General features: G+C 44.7%; 1 protein-coding gene across 2 annotated transcripts in view; it reads right to left on the bottom strand.

Annotated features, from left to right (window-relative positions):
- Positions 1-23,633, bottom strand: part of UBE2Q1 (ubiquitin conjugating enzyme E2 Q1) — a 1,535,148-nt gene that overhangs the window by 1,127,344 nt on the left and 384,171 nt on the right. For both annotated transcript variants that reach the window (XM_044080652.1, XM_044080653.1), the window contains exon 3: positions 2,296-2,436. In XM_044080652.1, the coding sequence (XP_043936587.1) occupies positions 2,296-2,436 (141 nt within the window). The remainder of the gene's footprint in view (positions 1-2,295; positions 2,437-23,633) is intronic.

Below are 23,633 nucleotides of genomic sequence, written 5' to 3'. Positions count from 1 at the left end.
AGCAATGGATGAGGACAAAATCATTCACACTGCCTACCTTGACCAGCCAAGGCATTTGGCAATACCCCAACTGGGGCATTTTTGACAAACTCAAGAGGTTAAGTGGGTAGCCAACTAGCTCACAGACAGGACCCAGGAAGTTAGAATTGGGGGAGTCCACCTCTACAAAGAGGCCAATCACAAGTGGAGTCCCTCAGGGATCAGTCCTTGGACTGCTCCTTTTTGGCATTTACTTCTCAGAAGTCAAGGTCAATGTCAGTGGTCTCTGGCTGACTAAATTTGCAGATGATTGCAAATTAGGAGAGGTCACTGAACCTCACAATGACACAAATGTTCTCCAGGAAAGGCTGACACAGGCAAATAACTGGTGTCAGAGCCATGGACTAAAACTAAATGCCAAGAAATGCATAACAGTATCCTTTGGGAAATCATCCATCCCTGCTATTATATTGACAACACACCCCTTAGGGTTGACCCAGTAGTCAGGGACTTAGGGACACACATATATAGTAATCTAGTCTATGATCATCACGTGTCTACAGTGGTGAGGAAATCACTCTATGTTGCGCAATGTATAAACAAAAGTATGGCATCTAAGTCCAAGGAAGTCATTGTTCCACTGTATTCGGCATTCATCAGACCTATCACTGAGTACAGTGCTCCCTTTGGTATGTATCTAACCAGGCATATACAACTGGAATGTCCACACAGGTTCCTCACAAAACTTACACCCTGTACTCTTTTAATGTCCTATACAGACCGCCTCAAGACCCTATCCCTGTATTTTGTCTCCTACAGGCTTTTGGGGGGAGATCTATGCATGGCATACAGGGCATTGTCAGACACCACACTGATGGACCTCCTGCATATCCACAAAACAAACAGTACCAGAAGTACCTGTTCTAAAGACTTAAACCTTGCCTGTGATATAAATAGGACCTGCTGGAGAGATAGGTATGTATCCCAGAGACTACCCCCATCTATGGAACAGGCTCCCCATCCATGTGAAGCAGAGTTCCTCCCTAAGCCAATTGAAGTGCAACTGGATGGGAAACCAGAAATTCATCCCTGGTTTGGCACCTATGTCTCTAATGCAAACAGGTAACCAGTAAATGGCTCATCTCCCAGGCCCATGCTTACACTTATCAAGGATAATCAGAACTTGTCAGAGATTTGGGATGCATGGCTAGGCTTAAAAAGGCCCTTGTGATCATTACCCTAGTATCACGTATGACCCTATGGTGACCTTCTAAACATTCAGTTGAGCAAAATGCTTTAGGGTGCATATCTTCCAAAGCCTACGATGGCAAGGAGGAAAAGCAGGTCACTGGCTTCAACTGGGAGAAGCACTGTTATTCAACACTGACAGAAGGTTGACATGGACAATATACACAGAAGAGCTAAAGCCAATGACACTCCAGCTCTGATACCAGATCACACAGACATTAAATGGAAACTTCAGGTCTAAAGTTGTTTGGTACTCAGTAGGCACACTTTCTAAGGCTGACTGCAAGACGGCAACCTACACTAGTAATGGGGAAAGAATGAAGTGTTGTGACACTGAGCAAACTCCTTAACCCAAGTGGAGGGCAATATGGAAGTATGGTTCTCTCAAACACTGTTAAAATGCTTCACCAGAATAAGGACATGCAAATGAGGGTCCATCATTAGACTCACTCTCTGGAAATATTCTTAAAACACGACTCACTGTTAAGGGAATGACACTTTTGATCTAGTACTTTCAGCACTAGAATGCTATGCATGTTTGGCAATTGATATTAACATGCTGTGGCTAGAATATTAAGTCTGTGGCATATGTAATGCAATTACTCACAGTGTTAATAAAATGCAGAGTACACTACTTATAGTTGATGGTGTACATGAGGGGAAAATATAGCTAGCTTAAGTAACAGTGACACACAGACAATTCCAATGTCACGGTTTCCCTCGTTTACAAGGTCTGAGATTTGGATGCTTAACAGCTAACAAGACATTTCCCCAAATGTTTGACATTTATAATGTTAAGGAAAAAGGACTGCAGTAAAAACTATGTACACAAAGCAAAATCTGATAAGATCGATCTGTACTTATTAACATGCATACATCTTCAACACCATCACCAAATGCTACCCTCCTTCAAGGCTCAATGCCAATGTCTTAGTTAATAGAAATGTGTATATAATTACAAAACATACAAAGAGAAAGACAGTCAAAACAGGTTTCAGAAACTGCTTTCTGGCCTATGAAATTATTGACTCAAGGGCAACTGGCACAACATTTCTACACACCACGTACGTTTAAGTAGTCTTGCCTCTGATTTTTTTTAATTTTTTCTAGTATAGCTAGATTTTCTTTTCCAATGCCGTCATCCTCTGACTTTTTCCCTTCTGCAGGTTCTTCTTCTTTCATCTCATAATGATCCAAATCTTCTGTGTCCTGACAAAAAGAAAAAATCCATTAAAAATGGCATGATACATGAAAACATCAACAAAACTTTTGAAGATACCAGCACTGAACACAAATTCTCATCCCTTAAATATTCAGGTTCTAAGACAGTATCTCAAATGATTTATCATAACACGGGCACAGTACACACAAATTAAATTCTTTTAGAACAGGTATGTGTACTAAATGTACATAACCTCACAAAATGCTGATGATTGGTCTTCTTGACATATGCAAAACAGGCAGCGCTAACTTAGTAGCTGATTACACAATGGCAAATCAACTCAAACTATCATTTAGCTGTTGCAGAGTGAGGACTGTTAGATGCCAGTGAAATTATAAGCTATGTACTCAACATAACTAAACATCTGTACTGCCCATTTTCATTCTTCCTCACTTATGGGTTCAGCTCTGATCCTCAGACCCGACCTCTGCTGCATACTACAGACTTCAGATCCAACTCTCGTGTTCCTCCCTCTACCCATAATGCCCTACTCCATCCTTATTACCTCAGATAAGAGTTTTGCTGCTCTATGTCCTAATAACAGACAAAGAACAGACATAGAAGACAGAAAAGATGGGACTCAAACCTGGAACTTTAGGTTCCAAACACAGTCCAATAGGTCCTTCCAGAAAAAAGGATGGGGGGATGGATGGGAGGAGTTGAAGAATGAAAATGGATAACACAGATGCTTAATTATAGGGAGTACATAACTTATAAATCTGATGTCCTTTTCATTCTTCCTCACTTATGGGACAAAGTCCCCAGCTACATTCACCTTGGGTGGCTCTCATGGAAGGATATTCTGGAGTACTACCAAAACAAAAGTGGCTCTGTTTCTAGAGATAATGTCCAACTGTCTCTTGCACAAATGTCAATAATAGATGTTCTTGACAAAAAGCTGATGATGCAGCCATAGATCTCGTTTAATGAGCTTGGGGAGGTTTGGCAATGTCATACATTTTTGAGAGCAAATACATGAGATGCAGTCTGTAATCCACTTAGCTAGTGACTTTTGAAACTGACTGGCCTAGGCAATTTGGAGAGAAAGACAAAAAGCTGGTCTGAATTTCTACACTGTTTGTCCTGTGGAGGTAAAAATGTAACTGCAAGTGTACGTCACAGAGGTGTAGTATGTACTCTCCTTTATTTGCAAAATTTGGAAAGAATACTGGCAAGTGAATGGATTGGTTAATGTTATTTTCAGAGGCTACTTTAGGGAAAAAGTAAGGGTTAGTCCTCAGAGAAGCCCTATGTTTGTAGAAAATACTGTAAGGAATTCTTGCTTTTAACCAAAGTACTAGCTACTAAGAAAGCTGTCTTCCAGACAGAAATTTCAGGTCAGATATGTCTGAATGTTCAAAGGGTTTTTGTGTCAAACCTTCAAGTACTACCATAAGATACCATAGTGGTGAGGAATCCTTAACGGAAGGCTTTAGCAGAAAAATGCCTCATAAAAGCTTTACATAACCTAAAGGAAGCTAAGGAAAAAGACTTATTTCCTGTGTGAAAATATGAAATTGCTGCCAACTGAAGCTTAACTGTAAAGAAACCAGCACCATTTTTAAAACGTTAAAAACTCAACAATCGAAATAGATGCAGAAAAAGGATCAATGTCCTTATCTGCTGCCCAAGTAAACAACTTTTTCCACTTGCTTCTATAAACTTGCATGGTAGAATCCTTTTAAGTCAGGATAATGTCAATGACTGAGAAAGCCTGGACTGTCTATTACTGGAAGTGAAGAAACTTATGTGGTTCAACTTGTGGGCTTGAATGTTGGGGTGAAGATTTCCTGATGGGTGAGAGGAGATCCTGAGTGGGTTCCAGTATCCATGGAAGATAAAGATGAGAATGTAGAAAGGGCAACCATACCTGATGAGGCCAGAAGGTGGCAATGAGGATTACTGAGCTCTTCAGCCTGCTTGTTTTCTGCAAAAATTGTAGAATTAAGGGAAGAGGAGGGAAAGCATTAAGGAGACAAGCATGAAAGAGAGCATCTCTCACTGACTCCCCCTGAGGGGGTATCAGATTGAAGTACTTGTAGTTGACAGGGGTGGCAAATAGGTCGCAGCAAGGTCGACCCCAGTGCCTGAAGACCATGCTCACTACAGACTGAATGAAAAAGAACTTGTGAACATAAGAATGGATCTAGTTAGTTTGCTGCAGGAGGTGCATTGCTATAAGAAAGCGGACTGATGAGATTGCCCATTCCCAACCCTCAAGGCCTCTACGCAAAGGGGGAAAGATCAGGTTCCTCTGGGTTTGTTGATGTATCAGACTACAGCAGAGTTGTCAAGTTTGAATTGCAATAGTCCCCACGGGAAGAGCATCTTGAAATGCCTGCAACGCCAGAAGGACTGCTCATCTCCAGGACAATGATACACAACTCTGTCTCTTGGGGTGACCACAAGCCTTGAACAGTTCTTCCCAAGAAATGCCCCACCCTAGTTGAAAAGTGTCCATGGTCACTTAGTTACTGGGTTTGGTAGTACAAATGGTCTGCCCAGAAAAAGATAGTCAGACTGTATCCACCAGTGAATTTGTCACCTGCAAACAGGGGTGTGCTTTATTTGAAAAGAGAGGTGCTGATGTAGAATGGGCCACTGTACAGCCAGAGTCCACTGAAGAACTCGCATACAGAAGCATGCTAGAGGAAGCAGCACTATGGCAGCTGCCACTGACCCTAGAGCTTGAATCACTAATCTTGCTGGGGAAGAAGAATGGGAAAAAGCAGCCTGAACCGGATTTCTGAGGGAAGTAAAAGACAGGCAAGGAGGCTATTTAAGTAGATGTGTTTAAGACCCTGTGAATTCCAGGATATGAACTGTAGCAAGTTTCGATTTGAAAAGATTTCTTGTAATGCTCAAGGAGTCAAATCTTGAGCAAAAAGTCCCTGGCAAGCTGAAGTTGATGTTTGGATGGGGTGGTTAGAAGCCTGTCATCCAAATATGGAAAAGTACAGTTTTGTACCTACCATAAATGTAGATGTCCGATAGATATGCAACTGCAGTCATAACATATGGGTTGTCCTGCCTCAGGCAGCCCTCGGTCGGCCGGATTCCAAAGTCTGGGTCCGACGTCGGCTGATGTCGCATTTCTCTCCGACGTCAGAGCGGCTGGAGTACATAAGCATCAGCCGACGCCATCTTCTTCAGTGTTTCTTGCCCCAGATGCCAGGTGCCCTCCAATGAAGGCTGTAATCAAATTGGAAAACAAAAACAGGTTTCCAGACAAATAAATAAGCAATAAACAGATACACCATAACAGATATCCCCAGCTAAGGATAACAGGGAGAGGAGTGGACCCAAGGCATAGAGGGAAGGAAGGAGGGAAAACCCGACTGCAGTTGCATATCTATCGGACATCTACATTTATGGTAGGTACAAAACTGTACTATGTCCTTCAAGAATGCAACTGCAGTCATAACATATGGGTTGAATACCATAGCTTAGCTGGGGGAGGTGGAATGCTCTAAGAAAGGGATGGTGTAGCTATCAATCCCTGCAGGACTGCCGAAGCAAAGCCTGCTCTGGATCTGGAATATAAAGGGAGGTTGTAGTGTTTGGAGAATGTATGCACGGAGCTCCATGTAGCAGCTTCTAGAATGTCTTTTGTAGGCACCCCTCTTAAGAATGCTGTAGAGGTGGCTGTAGCTCTGGTGGAGTGTGGTCTGACATTGGCTGGTACACTCTTTCCATGGAAGGAATAACAGAATTTGATGCAATGTCCAATCCATTTTGAAATAGTCTGTTTGGAAATTGCTTTTCCTTGTATTCCAGGGGCGTAAGCTACAAAAAGCTGATCAGACTTCCTACTGGTCTTGGTTCTGTCCAGGTAGTAGCGAAGTTGTCTGTGAATGTCCAAGGTATGCAACAGTTTTTCCCCCTTGTTCTCAGGATTGGGAAAGAAAGTAGGCAGGTGAATTGCTTGATTTAAAGAAACCCTAGATACCACTTTTGGCAGAAAGGTAGGGTTGGTTCGTAAGGAGACCCTGTCTCTGTGAAAGGTTATAAATGGTGGTATTGCCATTAGGGCCTGTAATTCCAAAACCCTTCTTGCTGAGGTAATTGCCAACAGGAAAGCCGTCTTCCATGAGAGAAATTGTAAGTCCTGTCTTCCATGAGAGAAATTGTAAGTCCACAGAAGCTGCTGGCTCAAAGGGGGGTAGAGTCAGGTTTCTAGGACAAAGTTGAGGTCCCAAGCTGGTACTGGAGCCTTTCTTGGTGGCTTTATATTCTTGATTCCCCTAAGGAATTGCCTTAACAAAGTATGTGAAAACACAGGTGGATCAGTGTTGTATCTAGCTGAAATAGCTGAAGCATGTATTTTTATGGAAGAATATGAAAGTCCATTCTGTAGCATATCTGCCAAATATTCCAGAATGAGTGGGATGTTCAATAATGATGCATCATGACCCTTGCTGGTATTCCAAATGCTGAATCTCTTCCATTTTGCTGAGTAAACCTTTCTGGTGGATGGTCTTCGGGCTTCTGTTAGTATCCGCTGAACTTCCTTGGAGAGAGATAGATTGAGGTTATTCATGGGATCTGATAAATGAAAAAAGTATTCCCGTAACAGACTCAATGAAGGCTGTCCCAAAAACGTCACCAAAGTGCCAGTTCAACAAATCAGACTCTTCAGTCCAAAGATATATTTCCACAAGATTTAATGAACGAAAAACATAGAGCATAGGTTAAGTGCTTTCATTTCCAAAAAACGGAAACTTCTTCAGAACAACGCAACATCCTGCAGTGGGAATTTCCAAATTAAACTTTCAGTGCTGGTTACTTTTTGAACTCTTGGTCAGTATTTGTGGGCCAAACCTTTCCTGCCTCCTTCAGTTTCTTTCTGTTTTATTTAACTGGACAGGTAGGGTGGTTCAAATATTCTTTTCGGCCACAATCCAATCTCCCAAGCTGTTAGCTGCAGCGTCTGAATGTTGGGATGTACTGTCTTGAAGTTGTGTTGAGTCAAAAGTTGGGGCCATTGGGGAAGGGCCCACTTTTTGTTGTGACATATGCTCCGTAGTAGTGGGTACCAGTGCTGTCTTGGCCAGTCTGGAGCTATTAGGATCCCCTTGGGCTTCTCTGCTTTGATATTTAGTAATATTGTGGTCATCAGTGGCAGAGGTGGGAATGCATAGATTTTTAGGAAGTTCCAGTTGAATGAGAGAGCATCTATTTTCCATGCTTGTGGATATGTCCTTGAACAGAACTTTTGTAGGTGATGATTGAGGTGGGAGGCAAATAGGTCTACTTCTGGCCTGCCCAATGTCGAGGTGAGTCGTATGAAGATTTCTGGATGTAACCTCCACTCGTGGGGGTCTAGGAAACTCCTGCTTAGGCTGTCCGCCAGCACATTGTCTTTGCCTGGAACAAACTGGGATTGCAACTGTATGTTTAGGCTCAGTGATGTTTCCCAAAGATTCATTGTCAGTCTGCAAAGGGGGTAAGAATGGGTGCCGCCCTGCTTGTTTATGTACCACATCACAGTGGTGTTGTCTGTCCGTATTAGCAGGTGGCCTTGCTGAAGTTGCTGTCGAAAGGCCTCGATAGCATGCATTACTGCCAGCATTTCTTTTTGGTTGATATGCAGATGTGTTTCCTTTGGAGACCATTGTCCTTGAATACATCTGCCCTCCATGTGCGCCCCCCCATCCAAGGTCTGAGGCGTCTGTGGTCATGGTCGGTGTTATCTGAGGTTTTTTGAACGACATACCTGTGTTTGCCTGGCTTACCGAGGCCCACCATAGAAATTCCTTTTGTAGGCATGGAATGAGCGGTATGGTTGTCTCTAGGTTGTTGCTGTGTTGAGACCATAAGCTTTTTAGGTACCACTGAAGCTTTCTCATGTGTAGTCTTGCTAATGGAACCAGGAGAATGCAGGATGCCATGTAACCCAGGGCCTGTAGGAATCTCCTTGCAGTCATCTGGATGAGCTTTGCCAAACCTTTGAAATAATGAGTTAACTTCTTTTGCTTGTCTTCTGTCAGGTAAGCCATTTGAGAGGCTGTGTCTAGTTTGGCTCCTAAGAAGGTTATTTGCTGGGATGGCTGAAGTCTTGACTTTTGGAAGTTGACTGTGTATCCCAGAGCCTGTAGCAATTGTATGACATAATTCAAGTTTTTTGTCAAAATCAGTTTGTCGTCCGCTTGTATGAGGCAGTCGTCCAGGTACGGGTAAATATGGATCCCCTGGAGCCTGCAATGAGCAATTACTGAAGCCAGGCATTTCGTGAATACTCTGGGCACAGTAGACAAGCCAAATGGCAATGCTGAGAATTGATAATGCTCTGGCCCTGCAAGAAATCTGAGGTATCTTCTGCAGCTGTGTCTGATAGGGACATGCAGGTATGCCTCCTTGAGGTCCAGAGTAATCAGCCAAGACCCCTTGCCCAGCATGGGAAGGAGTTGCTGTAGAGTCAGCATTTTGAACTTTGGTACTATGAGAAAAGTGTTTAATGCGGACAAATCCAGTATTGGTCTCCATTGAGTTTCTTTTCTTGGAACAAGGAACAGTCTTGAATAAAACCCCTGGCCTTGTTCTTGTTGTGGAACTTTTTCTATTGCTTTGATCTGAGCAAGCAGAGAAATTTGCTTGATAGCCTCTGCCCTCTGGTTTTGTGGTAGGTTTGGCATGCCTTGTTTTCTTGGCAAGGTATGAAAGTGGAACCTGTAACCTTGGTCTATAATGTCCAAAATCCATTCGTCTTTTGTCAATCTGTGCCAACTGTCTGAAAACAGAGATCATTTTCCTCCCAAAGGAGCTTCTGTTTGCTCCTTGGTCAGCGGAAGTAGAGGAAAGTCATTGAGGTTGTCCCTGTGGGGCAGGAGAAACCCCTGTGTCACTTCTTTGGTTTGTTGGTTGCCATTGTCGTCCCCTGTAGGAACCTCTGTATTGTCCTCTTCCTCGGCCACACCTGTTTTTGCCCCTTTGAAATCTTTCAGGATTAGGGAAGGACCAATTTTTAGAAGGCAAATTCCTGCTGAATCTGGGTGGCTGAACCTGGAGGAAATCTTTGACTGTCTGAACTGACTTGGCTTTTTCCTCAATGGACTTTAACACATCTTTAGCATTAGCACCAAAAAGCTTGTTCTTTTCCAAGGGTGCATCAAGAAGTTTTGCCTTAACATGATCCGGTAGAGGTTGTTCTTTTAACCATGCATGTCTACGAATGACCGCCCCTGTCATAGCTGCCCTACATGAAGCTTCCAATGCATCATATCCACACTGAAGAAAGTGATTGCTAACTTGCTGAGAATTATGTACAGCTTCCTGCAAAGACTTCCTATCTAAAGGTTCAGGAGAGGACAATGTTTTCTGTAAATCATCTAACAGGTAATCCTGATATTGAAACATATGAAAGAGACAATTGAGAGCTCTCATAGATAAAGTAGTGGAGGTGTAAACCTTCTTCCCCCATCTCTCTAATGACCTAGCTTCCCTGTTGGAAGGCAAAGGATTTTTGGAGGTGGTAGCTGAAACCCCTTTCGGTCCCTGTGAAATTGTTTCTAAATCAACAGCATGGGCCCTAAAGAAATCAGAATGTGTTTCTAGGACCCTATAGTATCTATCAGGCTTGGCAGGGGCAGGAGGAAGAGTATCAGGGGTAACACTGGAGTCAGAGGATAGATCATCCAAAACATCAAGCACAGGAGGTATAGCTAAGGGCCTGTGTTGGGGCTTTTTAAGGAAGGTTCGAAGGCGCTTTCTGGAATCAGAATATTCCTGGCCTTGCCACTTAAAAAGTTCCCTCATGGAATGCAGAACTTCCCCAAAAGAAATATCCTCAGGAGGGGAGGCCGAGGGGATGGAGTCCTCTGCATCTGAGTCCTCATAGGTCTGGAAGGGCTCTTCCTGGCTATCGGAGTGAACAGAGTCCTCAGAATCATCATCTGAAGGGAGAGGGTCAGAGGGTTCAACCCTGGGCCTCTTATCAGGAGGAGGCTGGGATACTCTCTCAGGATGGACCTGGGAACCTCTGATCATGGAAATTAAGTCTGCAGCCATAGTCATGATTTGTGTTTCAGGAGTAGGCTGAGGCAAGGCTTTAGCAGTAAGGTGCTTGGTCTTGCTGGCTGCCTTAGCACTTGTGTAGGCCTTGATAGACATGGACATGGGAGGCCTAGCAGCTCCACGTGCAGGAGTGACCTTATCCACAGCAATGGTCTCGGGCATTTCCTCAGTTTCAGTATCCGGAGGAAAATCAATAACTGGCGTCGGTGTGGTCTCCGGTATCGGAGGTATAGGTAATGCGGTGTCTTCGGTTCAGAGCGGTGGAATAACCGCCTCAGAGGGAACCGGTGCATTCGCGGTTAGTTTTGGTGTGGTGTCGGTGGAAGACGCGGGCCGAGGATGTGGGTCCTGGTCTTTTCGTTTCTTAGGAGTCTGCGTTGTCGGTTATTCCGACGGCATTGTATAATCAAATTTTCACAAAAGTCTTCAGCGAACTCCGCCCGGTGCCTGAGAGTGCGCTTATTGAAGCGAGCACAGGCGGCACAGGCCGAGATGTCGTGGTCTGGGCCAAGGCAAGGGAGGCAGTAAGAGTGGAAATCCTTATGAGGTATTTGTTTACCACAAGACAAACAATTATTTACTTTTTCAGTAATTTCTGACATCGGCTGAGGCAAGAAAAGGTCCCCAATGGGGTACTTAGCTTTTTTGATGACTTCGGTTTCGAAGAATACAGGAGCTGACCGACCGGCACTTGCGAACTGCTTCTGCTTCGGGCACCGCGTGGCAAGAAAGACTGAAGAAGATGGCGTCGGCTGATGCTTACGTACTCCAGCCGCTCAGAAGTCGGAGAGAAATGCGACATCAGCCGACGTCGGACCCAGACTTTGGAATCCGGCCGACCGAGGGCTGCCTGAGGCAGGACAACCCATACGTTATGACTGCAGTTGCATTCTTGAAGGACATCACCTGGAATTCTTTCAGCCTCAAATGAGCCGTGACTACTGCCACACATTTGGTAAACACCTTGGGGGCTGCGGTGAGTCCAAAGGGCAGAGCTCTAAATTGATGATTGGTACCCAACAAAAAAGCAGAGATGTCTTCTCGAACGTCTCCCTAACTGACATGATGGTATGTAAACTCCTTCAGTCTCAAATGAGCTGCGACTACTGCCACACATTTGGTAAACACCTTGGGGGCTGCGGTGAGTCCAAAGGGCAGAGCTCTGAACTGATGAATGGCACCCAACAAAAAGCAGAGATGTCTTCTGGAACGTCTCCCTCACGGATATGATGGCATGTATCCTGTAGATCTACATAGCATATCCAGTTGTCATTGTGCAGAAAGAGTAGAATTGGCTGAAAGTACAGTTGTGTACACCTACCATAAATGTAGATGTTCGAGTGTCTTCACTGTTGCAGTCATGACTGTAGGGTTCTCCCCTGCCGGCAGGCAGCCCTCGGTCGGCCAAAATCCCAAAGTCTGGGTTCGGCGTCGGCTGTTCAACCACGCTCCCTGACGTCAGAGCGCCATGAGTACAAAGCTGACAGCCAACGCAATCTTCTCCAGTTTTTCTTGCCCCAGATGTCAGGAGTCCCAAAATGATAAAGGTCCCATACCCTTTGCAAATACACCTCAGAAGAATGGTGAAACAAGGAACCACACAAAAGTAAAAATAAGAGGGGACAGGAGGGAGGGAAACCCAGACTGCAACAGTGAAGACACTCGAACATCTACATTTATGGTAGGTGTACACAACTGTACTATGTTCATCGTGTTTCACTGTTGCAGTCATGACTGTAGGGTAGAATCCCAAAGCTGAAAGAAAGGGAGGTGGTCATAAAGAAGAAAGGGCGGCTAAAAGGCCCTGCAAGACTGCAGAGGCAAAGCCTGCACTAGACAGAGTAGAGAGGTAGATTGTAGTGCTTAGAAAAAGTATGCACTAAACTCCAAGTTGCAGCCTCCAAAATGTCTTTGTTAGGAACTCCCCTGAGGAAGGCCGCAGAAGTGGCAGCAGCTCTGGTGGAATGAGTCCGTATACTCCCTGGGATTTGCTTTCCATGGTGTGAATAACAAAATCTGATTCCATGAGCAATCCATTTAGAAATGGTCTGTTTTGAAATGGCTTTACCTTGGGAACTTGAAGCAAAAGAAACAAACAATTGTTCTGATTTTCTGATGTCCTTGGTTCTATTCAGGTAAAAACGTAGTTGTCTGTGTACATCCAAGGAATGTAAGATCTTTTCCCCTTATTTTGAGGAGTGGGGAAAAAAGTTGGCAAGTGGATAGTTTGATTTAAAGCCACTTTGGAAACCACCTTAGGCATGAAGGTAGGATTTGTCCTCAAAGACACCCTGTCTTGATGAAAAATAATATATGGTTCCACAGCCATAAGAGCTTGTAACGCTGAAACTCTCCTGGCAGAGGTTAGGGCTAACAGGATAGCTGTCTTCCAAGATAAAAACTTGATGTCAGAAGAGGCAGCAGGCTCAAAAGTAGGCAAGGTTAGTTTTTCCAAAACACAGTTGAGATCCCAAGCAGGAATGGGAGGAGATCTAGGAGGTCTTAAATTCTTAGCTCCTCTAAGAAACTGTCTCATGAGCTGGTGGGAAAAGATTGGAGGGTCTGTATTATAATGAGCAGAAATAGCAGAGGCATGTATCTTAATGGAAGAGAAAGAAAGGCCCTTATGTAAGAGATCTGTCAAGTAAAGTAAAATTGAAGGAATGTTCGGAAGAAGAGGATCAGAATCCTGAGCCTGCATCCAGGAACAAAATCTTTTCCATTTTCCTGCATAAGATTTTCTAGTGCTAGGACATCTGGCTTCTAAAATGACATCCATAACCTGCTTGGGTAGGAAAGAAGGAATCAAAAGCCCTGGATTAACCAGGCCGCCAGGCTGAGAGATCTGACATGAGAGTGTAGAACCTGACCCTGATGTTGGGACAGAAGGTTCGGAGACTGAAGAAAAACCCAAGGGGGCTCCAGACATAGGTTTTTTTAGAGTTGGGTACCAAAACTGTCGAGGCCAATTTGGGGCCAGCAAGATTATCATATTGGGCTTGTCCTGTTTTATCTTTAATAATACACGCGGAAGAAGAGGAAGAGGCGGAAAGGCATATCCCGAGAGGTTCCTCCAACTGAATGATAGGGCATCCACTTTCCAAGCTTCTTTGTGGAAAGTCCTGGTGCAAAAATTCTGTAGTTGATGATTGAGATGGGATGCAAAGAGGTCTATGTGAGGACATCCCCAGACTGCCGTTATCATCCTGAATATTTTGGTGTCCAGCATCCACTCGTGTGGATCCGAAAGGTTTCTGCTCAGACTGTCTGCCAGGAAGTTTTGCTTTCCTGGTAGAAACTGAGCTTGAAGGTCCAGATTGCAAGCTAGAGCTGTGTTCCATAGATCCATGGCTAGTCTGCAAAGGGGGTAGGAATGAGATCCCCCTTGCTTGTTTATGTACCACATAACTGTGGTGTTGTCTGTCCGTATTAGTAGTTGTCCTGGTTGTAGAAGATTCCTGAAGGCCATTAGGGCTTTCTGAACGGCTAACATTTCCTTTAAATTGATATGCAGGTGCTTCTGATCCTTTGTGCAAAGGCCCTGCAGACAGTTGCCCTGAAAATGGGCTCCCCAAGCATAATCTGACGCGTCCGTGGTTAGAATCTGAGTGGCAGGAGGCAGACAGAAGGGTTTCCCTTTGTTTAGAGTACATGCCCTGGACCACCAAAGAAATTCCTTTTGAAGGCAAGGCAGGACGGAGATCAGTATGTCTAAACTGTGGCAATGCTGAAACCATACACTTTTTAGGTACCACTGTATTTTCCTCATGTGTAGTCTTGCATATGGTACGAGAAGGATGCAGGAGGCCATGTAACCCAGAGCCCGCAGGAATCTCCTTGCAGATAGCCGAGTTAAAGTTGCCAAGGTTTTGAAAGTTGAAGCCAGCTGTAATTGTTTTTCGGATGTCAGAAATGCCATCTGGGTTCTGGTGTTTAGAAGAGCACCCAGAAAAGTTATCTGCTGTGATGGTGTCAAATTTGACTTTTTTATGTTTACAGAGAATCCCAGGAACTTGAGGAGGTTTTGTACAAACTCTAGATGCTGTAGTAAGACATCCTTGCTGTCTGCCTGAATTAGACAATCGTCCAGATAAGGGTAAATTTGAATTTCCTTGAGTCTGCAGTAAGCTACTACTGGAGCCAGGCATTTGGTGAAGACCCTGGGCGCAGTAGACAATCCAAAGGGTAGCGCAGAGAATTGAAAGTGCCTCGATCCGGCCTTGAACCTGAGGTATTTTCTTATGCGTTCCTGCCTGATGGGAATGTGTAAATATGCCTCCTTTAAATCCAAAGTTACCATCCACGCATCTTTGGATAGCACTGGAAGTAGCTGCTGTAGAATAAGCATCTTCAATTTTGGAATTTCTAGAAAGGTGTTCAAGACTGACAGATCCAGAATGGGTCTCCATGAGTTTTGCTTCCTGGGGACTAGAAAGAGCCTCGAGTAAAAACCTCATCCCATCTCTGAAAGTGGAACGAGTTCTATGGCTTTCATTGCCAAAAGAGCTTCCACCTGGTTTAAGGCCTCTGTCCATTGATGTTTTGGAAGGTCTGGCCATCCGCTTGACCTTGGCAGAGTATGAAATTGGAATTTGTACCCTCTTAAAACCACATCCAGAACCCACTTGTCTTGGGTTATACGAGTCCAATTTTGATAAAAAAGAGAGAGTTTTCCTCCGAGAGGGGCTTCCAGGCAAGAAGTTCCTGCAGCCCAACAGAGGGAGTCATTGAGTTTGTTTCCTATGGGTTTGTGACCTATCCTCTCCTCCCCTAGGGGTGGAAGCAGTCCACTGTCTTGGTCTATCAGAGGCTTGTGTTTGAGGCCTTCCTCTGGAACGTCTATATCTACCCCTCTGAGGCCTGTCTGATGTGGGAAAGGACCAATTTTTAGAAGGCCAATTCCTGCTAAATCTTGGTGGCTGTACTTGTAAGAAATCTTTAACTATTTGCATGGACTTCACCTGATCCGCCATCTTTTTAATCACCTCTTCAGCTTTTGATCCAAACAAAACATTATGCTGAACAGGAGCATCCAATAATTTAGCTTTTACTTGTTCTGGCAAATTTTGTTCTTTTAGCCATGCATGCCTTCTAATGACTGTGCCGGAGGCAGCAGCCCTACAAGAAGCCTCCAAGGCATCAAATCCACAGTGTAAGCCATGCTTCCCAACTTGTTCAGTGGCATGCAATAAGTCATGTAATTCCTTATCATCTGCACAGGCAGAAATGGAAGTAAGCTTTTGTTTTAAAACAGACAAGAGAAATTGCTGGTATTTCAGCATATGAAACTGACAGTTTAAAGCTCCAATGGACAAAGTAGCAGAAGTGTACACCTTTTTGCCCCATCTTTCTAAAGATCTAGAATCCTTTTCAGTGGGAATGGGGTTTTTGGCAGAAGCGGCCTTGACTCCCTTAGGACCCTGAGAAATGGTTTCAGGGTCAGCAGAAGGATTGTTGTATAAAAACTGGTGGGAATCAGGAACCCTGTAATATCTATCAGGCTTAACAGGAGCAGGAGGAAAAGAGTCAGGGGTTAAGTTAGCCTCCGAAAAAGCATCATCCACAATATCCAAAATAGGAGGAATAGCCAGGGGTCTATGCTGGGGGAGAAGAAGAAAATCCCTTAGTCTTTTCTTAGATTCCGAATACTCCTGTCCTTCCCAGTGGAAATGTTCCCTCATTTCATGCAAAGTTTCCCCAAAAGAGAAATCCTCATGGGGAGAAGCTGAAGGAATGGATTCCTCAGCATCAGAATCCTCATAAGGAGGGAAAGAATATTTCTGGTCAGAAGAAGAAAAGTACAGTTTTGTACCTACCATAAATGTAGATGTTCGAGTGCTAATGCAGCTGCAGTCATTACAGATGGGTTCTCCTGCCATCAGGCGGGTCCTCGGTCGGCCGAATTCCAAAGTCTAGGTCCGGCGTCGGTTGTTGTCGCCTTCTTTCCTGACGTCAGTGCGACAGGGGTATATAAGACACAGCAGACACCATTTTCTTCAGTCTTTCTTGCCCCAGATGTCAGGTGCCCCCAGAAGGAAGGCAATACATAATTTATATATAATCATGCAATGCAATATAATCAAAAAACAGTAGTTGCAAGCAAATACACCATAGAAGGATAACCCAATCAGGTTGTATGAGGAGGTGTTAGCCACTAGGCCTGTACCAAGAGGGGAAGGAGGGAGGGAAACCTGGACTGCAGCTGTATTAGCACTCGAACATCTACATTTATGGTAGGTACAAAACTGTACTATGTTCATCGTGCATACAGCTGCAGTCATTACAGATGGGTAGAATCCCAAAGCTACGCACAGGGTGGTAGGCACTAGGTGGAACTGGGAGGAGCCAGAATGCCCTGCAACACAGCAGTGGCAAAACCTGCTCTAGTTTTGGAGTATAAAGGTAGGTGGTAGTGTTTAGTGAAGGTATGCACAGAACTCCAAGTGGCTGCCTCTAAAATATCTTTGGTAGGAACTCCTCTGAGGAAGGCTGCAGTGGTAGCTGTGGCCCTTGTGGAGTGGGATCTGATGCCTGCAGGTACAGATTTACCATGAAAGGAGTAACAAAAACGTATACAGTGGCCTATCCCTTTAGAAATTGTCTGTTTGGAAATTGGCTTCCCTTGAGCTCCTACAGCATAGGACACAAAGAGTTGTTCTGATTTTCTGAAAGGCTTTGTTCTGTCCAAATAGTAACGCAGCTGTCTATGGATGTCTAAGGAATGTAGCAGCCTTTCCCCTTTGTTTTGAGGGTTGGGGTAAAAGGTAGGTAAGTGTATGGCCTGATTTAAAGCTACCCTGGATGCTACCTTAGGCATAAATGACGGGTTGGTTCGTAGGGAAACCCTGTCCTGATGGAAGATGATAAAGGGCTGCACAGCCATGAGGGCTTGTAGTTCCAAGACCCTACGAGCTGAGGTAATAGCGAGAAGGAAAGCTGTTTTCCAGGACAAATATTGCAAATCTGTTGAGGCAGCTGGCTCAAAAGGAGGCAAGGTTAGTTTTTCTAGAATGTAATTAAGATCCCAAGCTGGGATTGGTTGTTTCCTTGGAGGTCTTATACTCTTAGCCCCTCTGAGGAACTGTCTTAAGAGTGGGTGAGAGAATAAAGGTGGATCAGTGTTGTATTCTGCAGAAATGGCTGAGGCATGGATTTTGATGGAGAAGAATGAAAGTCCACTGTTCAGCAGCTCAGCTAGATACTGTAATATCTGAGACAAATTCAGTTTTCTAGGATCCTGGCCCTTTTTCTCATTCCAAGTGCAAAACCGTTTCCATTTTGCGGAGTAAGCTTTTCTAGAAGATGGCCTTCTGGCCTCCAAAATGACATCCTGCACCTCCTTGGAGAGTAGGTGTTAAGGAATCTTCCATGCAGCCAGATTGAGTGTTTTCAGCTGACTGTGAAGAGTTTTGTAGCTGTGCTGAGTCAGAAGAAGAGGCATTAGAGGTAGGGTCCAGGGAGGAGAATGTGTTAGGCTCCTCAGGAGTGGGTAGCAGTGTTGTCTTGGCCAGTCTGGAGCAATCAGTATCATCTCTGGTCTGTCTGCTCTTGCTTTCAAAAGCACCTTGGGCAGTAGAGGAAGACGTGGGAAGGCGTAAACTGTCCGTGCTGCCCAACTGAAAGAAAGGGCGTCCACTCTCCAGGCCTTTGGATGAAATGTCCTTGAGCAGAATTTTGTCAATTGATGATTTTTGTGGGAGGCAAAGAGATCTATGTCTGGCCTTCCCCATGCTTGGATTATCTTTGTAAACACTTGAGGATGCAACTTCCATTCGTGTGGGTCTGTCATATTCCTGCTTAGATTGGCTGCCAGCGTGTTTTCCATACCTGGCAAGTACTGTGCTTGAAGCTCGATTTGCAATTCCAGAGCCATGTTCCAAAGTGACATGGCCAGCCTGCACAGGGGGTATGAATGTGTTCCTCCATGTTTGTTTATGTACCACATTACTGTGGTGTTGTCTGTTTTCATCAATAATTGGCCTGGATGCAGAAGGTCCTTGAAAGCTGTAATAGCATTTATCACTGCTAGCATTTCCTTTTGATTGATGTGAAGGTGCTTTTCCTTTTGGGACCATTTGCCCTGAATGCACCGGTCTGTCATGTGCGCCCCCCAGGCGTAGTCTGAGGCATCTGTTGTGATGACTTGATTTGCTTGAGGCTTGCAGAATGGTAGACCTGCGTTTGTTTGGCATGCTTGAGCCCACCATAGAAATTCCTTTTGCAAACGTGGAATTAGTGGTATTATTGTTTCCAAACTGTGGCTGTGTTGAGACCATAGGTACCATTGAAGTTTCCTCATATGTAACTTTGCACATGGGATTAGAAGAATGCAAAATGCCATGAATCCCAGAGCCTGCAGGATTTTCCTTGCAGTTAGCCTGGTGCAGTTTGCTAGTATCTTGAAGTACTGAGTTAGTTGCCCTTGTTTTTCTGGCGTAAGATAGGCCATCTGGGTGTTTGTGTCCAAGTTGGCACCCAGGAAAATTATTTTCTGAGATGGTATTAGCCTGGATTTCTCTTTGTTGACTGCGTATCCCAGAGAATTCAGTAACCGTGTTACATAAGCCAGATGTTCCTGGAGTATGTGTTTGCTGTCCGCTTGGATCAGGCAGTTGTCCAAATAAGGGTATATTTGTATCCCTTGAAATCTGCAGTACGCAATTACTGATGCCAGGCATTTCATGAATACTCTGGGCGCAGTAGATAAGCCAAAGGGCAGTGCAGAGAATTGATAGTGGATTGAACCTGCAAGAAATCTGAGGTATCTTCTGCAACTTTGTCTGATTGGGACATGCAGGTATGCCTCCTTGAGGTCCAATGTTGCCAGCCAAGACTCCTTGCCCAACATGGGAAGAAGCTGCTGTAAGGTGAGCATCTTGAATTTTGGTGCGAGTAGAAATGTGTTTAGGATGGATAAGTCCAAAATGGGTCTCCAATCGGTGACCTTGTTCGTGAGTAGGTACCTCTTGAATAGCTTTTCATGTCCGTGAGCTTTGAAATTTGTATTTGAGCCTCTGCCCTTTGATTGTGTGGCAGGTTCGGCATGCCTCTCATTTTTGGAAGAGTGTGAAAATGAAATCTGTAGCCTCTGTTTATAATGTCCAGGATCCATTTGTCTTTTGTGACAATATGCCAATTTTTTGAAAATAATGCCAGCTTTCCTCCTAAGGGTGCTGCCACTTGAGCCTTGCTTGGCATGCAAAGGGGAAAGTCATTGGGTTGGTTTTCTGTATTGCTGTGAACTATCTTCGCCACCTCTTGGTGTTGGAAATTGCCATTGTCTGCCTCTATACGATCCTTGAGATTGTCCTCTGCCCCTTGAGCGCCTGTATCTACCTCTTTGGGGCCTGTCCGTGGCTGGAAAGGACCAATTTTTTGAAGGCCAATTTCTACTAAAACGTGGTGGTTGTACCTGTAGAAAAGCTTTAACAGTTTGCATAGATTTAGCTTTTTCTTCCATTTTCCTTAGTATCTCCCTCAGCATTAGCACCAAATAATACATTCTTTTGTAGAGGAGCATCTAGTAATTTAGCTTTGACATGATCAGGTAAGTTTTGTTCCCTAAGCCAGGCATGTCTACTTATGACTGATCCTGTAACAGCAGCTCTACTTGAGGCCTCTAGAGCATCATAACCACATTGTAAGGTGTGCTTACCCACTTGTTCTGCACTATGCATCATATCCTGCAACTCCTTCAAATCTGGTTGTTCAGGTTGTGACATTTTATTCTTTAATTGTGATAACAGAAACTGTTGATATTTAAGCATATGGAACTGACAGTTTAAGGCCCTCATGGCTAGGGTGGCTGAGGTATATACCTTTTTTCCCCACCTTTCTAAGGATCTAGAGTCTCTCTCGGAAGGTAATGGATTCTTAGCAGTAGAGGCCTTCATTCCCTTGGGGCCCTGAGAAATGGTTTCTGGGTCAGCAGTATGGCTTTTGTAAAGAAATTGGTGTGAGTTAGGAACTCTCTAGTACCTATCAGGCTTGACTGGGGCTGGAGGCAGGGAATCCGGATTAAGGCAGGCCTCCGAGTAATCATCAAGTATGTCCAAGACAGGAGGTATCGCCAGAGGTCTGTGCTGAGGTAGCAAAAGAAATTCCCTAAGCTTTTTCTTGGAATCTGAAAAATCTTGGCCTTCCCAATGGAAGTGTTCCCTCAAGGTATGCAAGGTTTCCCCGAATGAGAAATCCTCTGGGGGGGTACAGAAGGAATGGACTGCTCTGCATCAGAATCTTCAAAAGGGGAGTACGAATGTTCCTCCTCATCAGAATGTTCTGAAATAATGGAGCCCTGGTCAGAAGAGGGAGATTCTTCCTCCACTCTGGGTCTCTTGTCCGGTGGAGGTTGGGAACCCCTGATAAGAGTAATTAAATCCTCAGCCATTTTGAGCATCTGCTTTTTAGGCATGGGGCCTGGAGATGGGCCCTGTGCAACAGGTCTCTTGGAGTGCATGGCTGATTTAGACTTAGTAAATTCCTTGATGGAAAAGGAAGAGGAAGGTCTGAAGACACCACGGGTGGAGGTAGACCTGTCCACATTAAGAGGCTCAACATTAACAGTGGCTTCGGTAGCTGTAGTCAGGGTGTGGGCTGAGGAACCTGCGGCCTCGGTTACAGAGGACACTGCCAGAAAAGTGTCGTCGGTAGTCAGGGGCTGCGTAGGTGCCTCGCTGAGAACCGGACCACGTGTAGCCGGTTTTGGCGTGGTGTCAGTGGAGGCCACGGACCTCGTGTGTCGGTCCTTGTCCTTGCGTGTTTTGGACAAAACAGGAGTCGGAGTCTCCGACAACATTTTATAGTTAAAAGCTTTACCAAAAAAGTGCTGGGCGAACTCCGCCCGACGCTTAATAGTGCGTTTATTGAAAGTAGCACAAAAGCGACAGCCCGACACATTGTGGTCTGGGCCTAAACAAGGTATACAGAGGGAATGGAAATCCTTATGCGGTATTTGCTTCCCACAAGAAATACAATTGTTAACTTTGTCTGACATCGGTCTGAGGCAAGAAAAGTTTCCCCAACGGGGTACTTAGCTTTAAAGAAGACTTCAGTTTCCAAATTTTCGTAATTTCAGGAGCTGGCCGACCGGCACTTGCGAACTACTTCTGCTTCGGGCACCGCGCGGCAAAAAAGACTGAAGAAAATGGCATCGGCTGTGTCTTATATACCCCTGTCACACTGACGTCAGGAAAGAAGGCGACAATAACAGACGCCGGACCTAGACTTTGGAATTCGGCCGACCGAGGACCCGCCTTACGGCAGGAGAACCCATCTGTAATGACTGCAGCTGTATGCACGATGAACATCTGAAGAAACAGAAGCCTGATCAGAGGAATCATAATAAACATCCTGCCTTGGCCTTTTATCTGGAGGGGGATGTGGACCCCTAATCATAGTAAGTAAATCCTCCGCCATCTTGAGTAACTGTTTCTGTGACTTGGGAGCTGGTTCAGAAGAGTCCTGTGTTGCAGTCTTTGATCTAGAAGGAGTCTTTGCCTTTGTCTTTGGCTTTGCCTTTATAAGAAGCTGAGTAGGCCTGAAAACCCCTTCGGAAGCCGGTATCTGCACAGCGGCTCCGGACCCATCCGAAGGAGCATTGTCCGAAGGTCCTGCAACTGAAATATTTAAAGGCCTGGTTGGCTCCTCATGAGAATCCGTTTCGGCCATCGGTTCTGAAATGGCCGACGACAGGGGCTGCAAAAGCACCTCACGGACGACGGCCGAACCTGAAGCTGGCTCCGCTTGTGTGCTATCATCAGATTTGGACCTTGGAGGACTGTCTTTATCCTTGCGACGTTTGTGAACTCTGGTAGCTGGAACTGTATCCGACGACATTTTGTAGTTAAAGCGCCTACCGAAGTAATGAAAAGCAAAATCGTACCTTCGTTTAATTGTACGTTGATTGAATCTAGCACAAAACCGACAACTAGCTACATCGTGGTCAGGGCCTAAGCAAGGAATACAGTAAGAATGAAAATCCTTATGAGGTATTTGCTTCCCACATGAAATACAATTATTAACTTTTTCTGACATCGGAGTGGAGCAAGAAAAAAGTTTCACCAATGGGGTACTTAGCTTTGAGTGGAGAAGAAAGTCTTCGGACTGAAGTTTATCAGAAAAAATCGTCAGGAGTCAGCCAACCGGCACTTGCGAACTGCTATCACCGCACGGCAAGAAAGACTGGAGAAGATGGTGTCGGCTCTCAGCTTTGTACTCCTGGCGCTCTGACGTCAGGGAGCATGGTTGAACAGTCGACACCGGACCTAGATTTTGGGATTTTGGCCGACCGAGGACTGCCTGCCGGCAGGGGAGAACCCTACAGTCATGACTGCAACAGTGAAACACGATGAACATCCATGACCATTCAGAACTTTGTATTCTTTGCATAATGGTTCAAATCACTTAGATCCAAAATGGGTCTCAGGTCACCTGTTTTCTTTGGCACTGAAAAAAGCAGGAATAAGTTCTGAATCCTATTTGGTCTGGTGCTATCTTTTGGATGACTTTTCTAGCAGATTTTTAATTTCTTGTACTGCGGTCTTCCTCTGACTGGGTAGATCAGGACATTTCTTCTTTTGACAATAAGGAAGAAGAGAAAATTGTATGAAATAACCTCCAGATATTATACTTAGTACTCATGAATCTTTTGTGATATTTCTACAGGTATCTAGGTACAAAGAAATCTACCATCATCTGCTTCCAGAGAAGGGCAGTCAGGCAGCACTTCAGGAGCGCTGATAGGGCCTATCCAAAAAAGAATATCTAAAGCCCTGATTTTGTGGACCACCTCTGCCTCTAGGGCAATGTCTGCCATTAAAATTTCCCCCTCTGCCTCTGAACGAATTTTCCCCACGTGAATCCTGGAATGCACCCTAAGAATTGCGGAACCACATTTTCTTACTGCCTCTCTTGTTCCTAGAGAAGGTCTGCAGAGACATAGAAAACTTGATCCCTATGGCAGAGAGGGTCTTTCTATCTTTTTTGCTGCAGGTAAGCATATTCTTTACTGATGCCCCAAACAAGCAAGTACCACCGAATGGGGCATTAATAAATGAAGTCTTAAAAGGCTCCACAAAGTCACATAGCTGCATCCAGGCATGTCTCCTTAAGGCAATACTTGAATTGGCTGCTTGTGAGGTACCTTCAGTTGTATGAGATTAACCTCAATGAA

This window comes from Protopterus annectens, chromosome 8.part0, assembly GCF_019279795.1.
Source record: "Protopterus annectens isolate FY-2018-M chromosome 8.part0, PAN1.0, whole genome shotgun sequence".
NCBI lineage: Eukaryota > Metazoa > Chordata > Ceratodontiformes > Protopteridae > Protopterus > Protopterus annectens.
The sequence above is the reverse complement of the archived record's forward strand: the minus strand, read 5'-3'. Positions and strand labels throughout refer to the sequence as shown.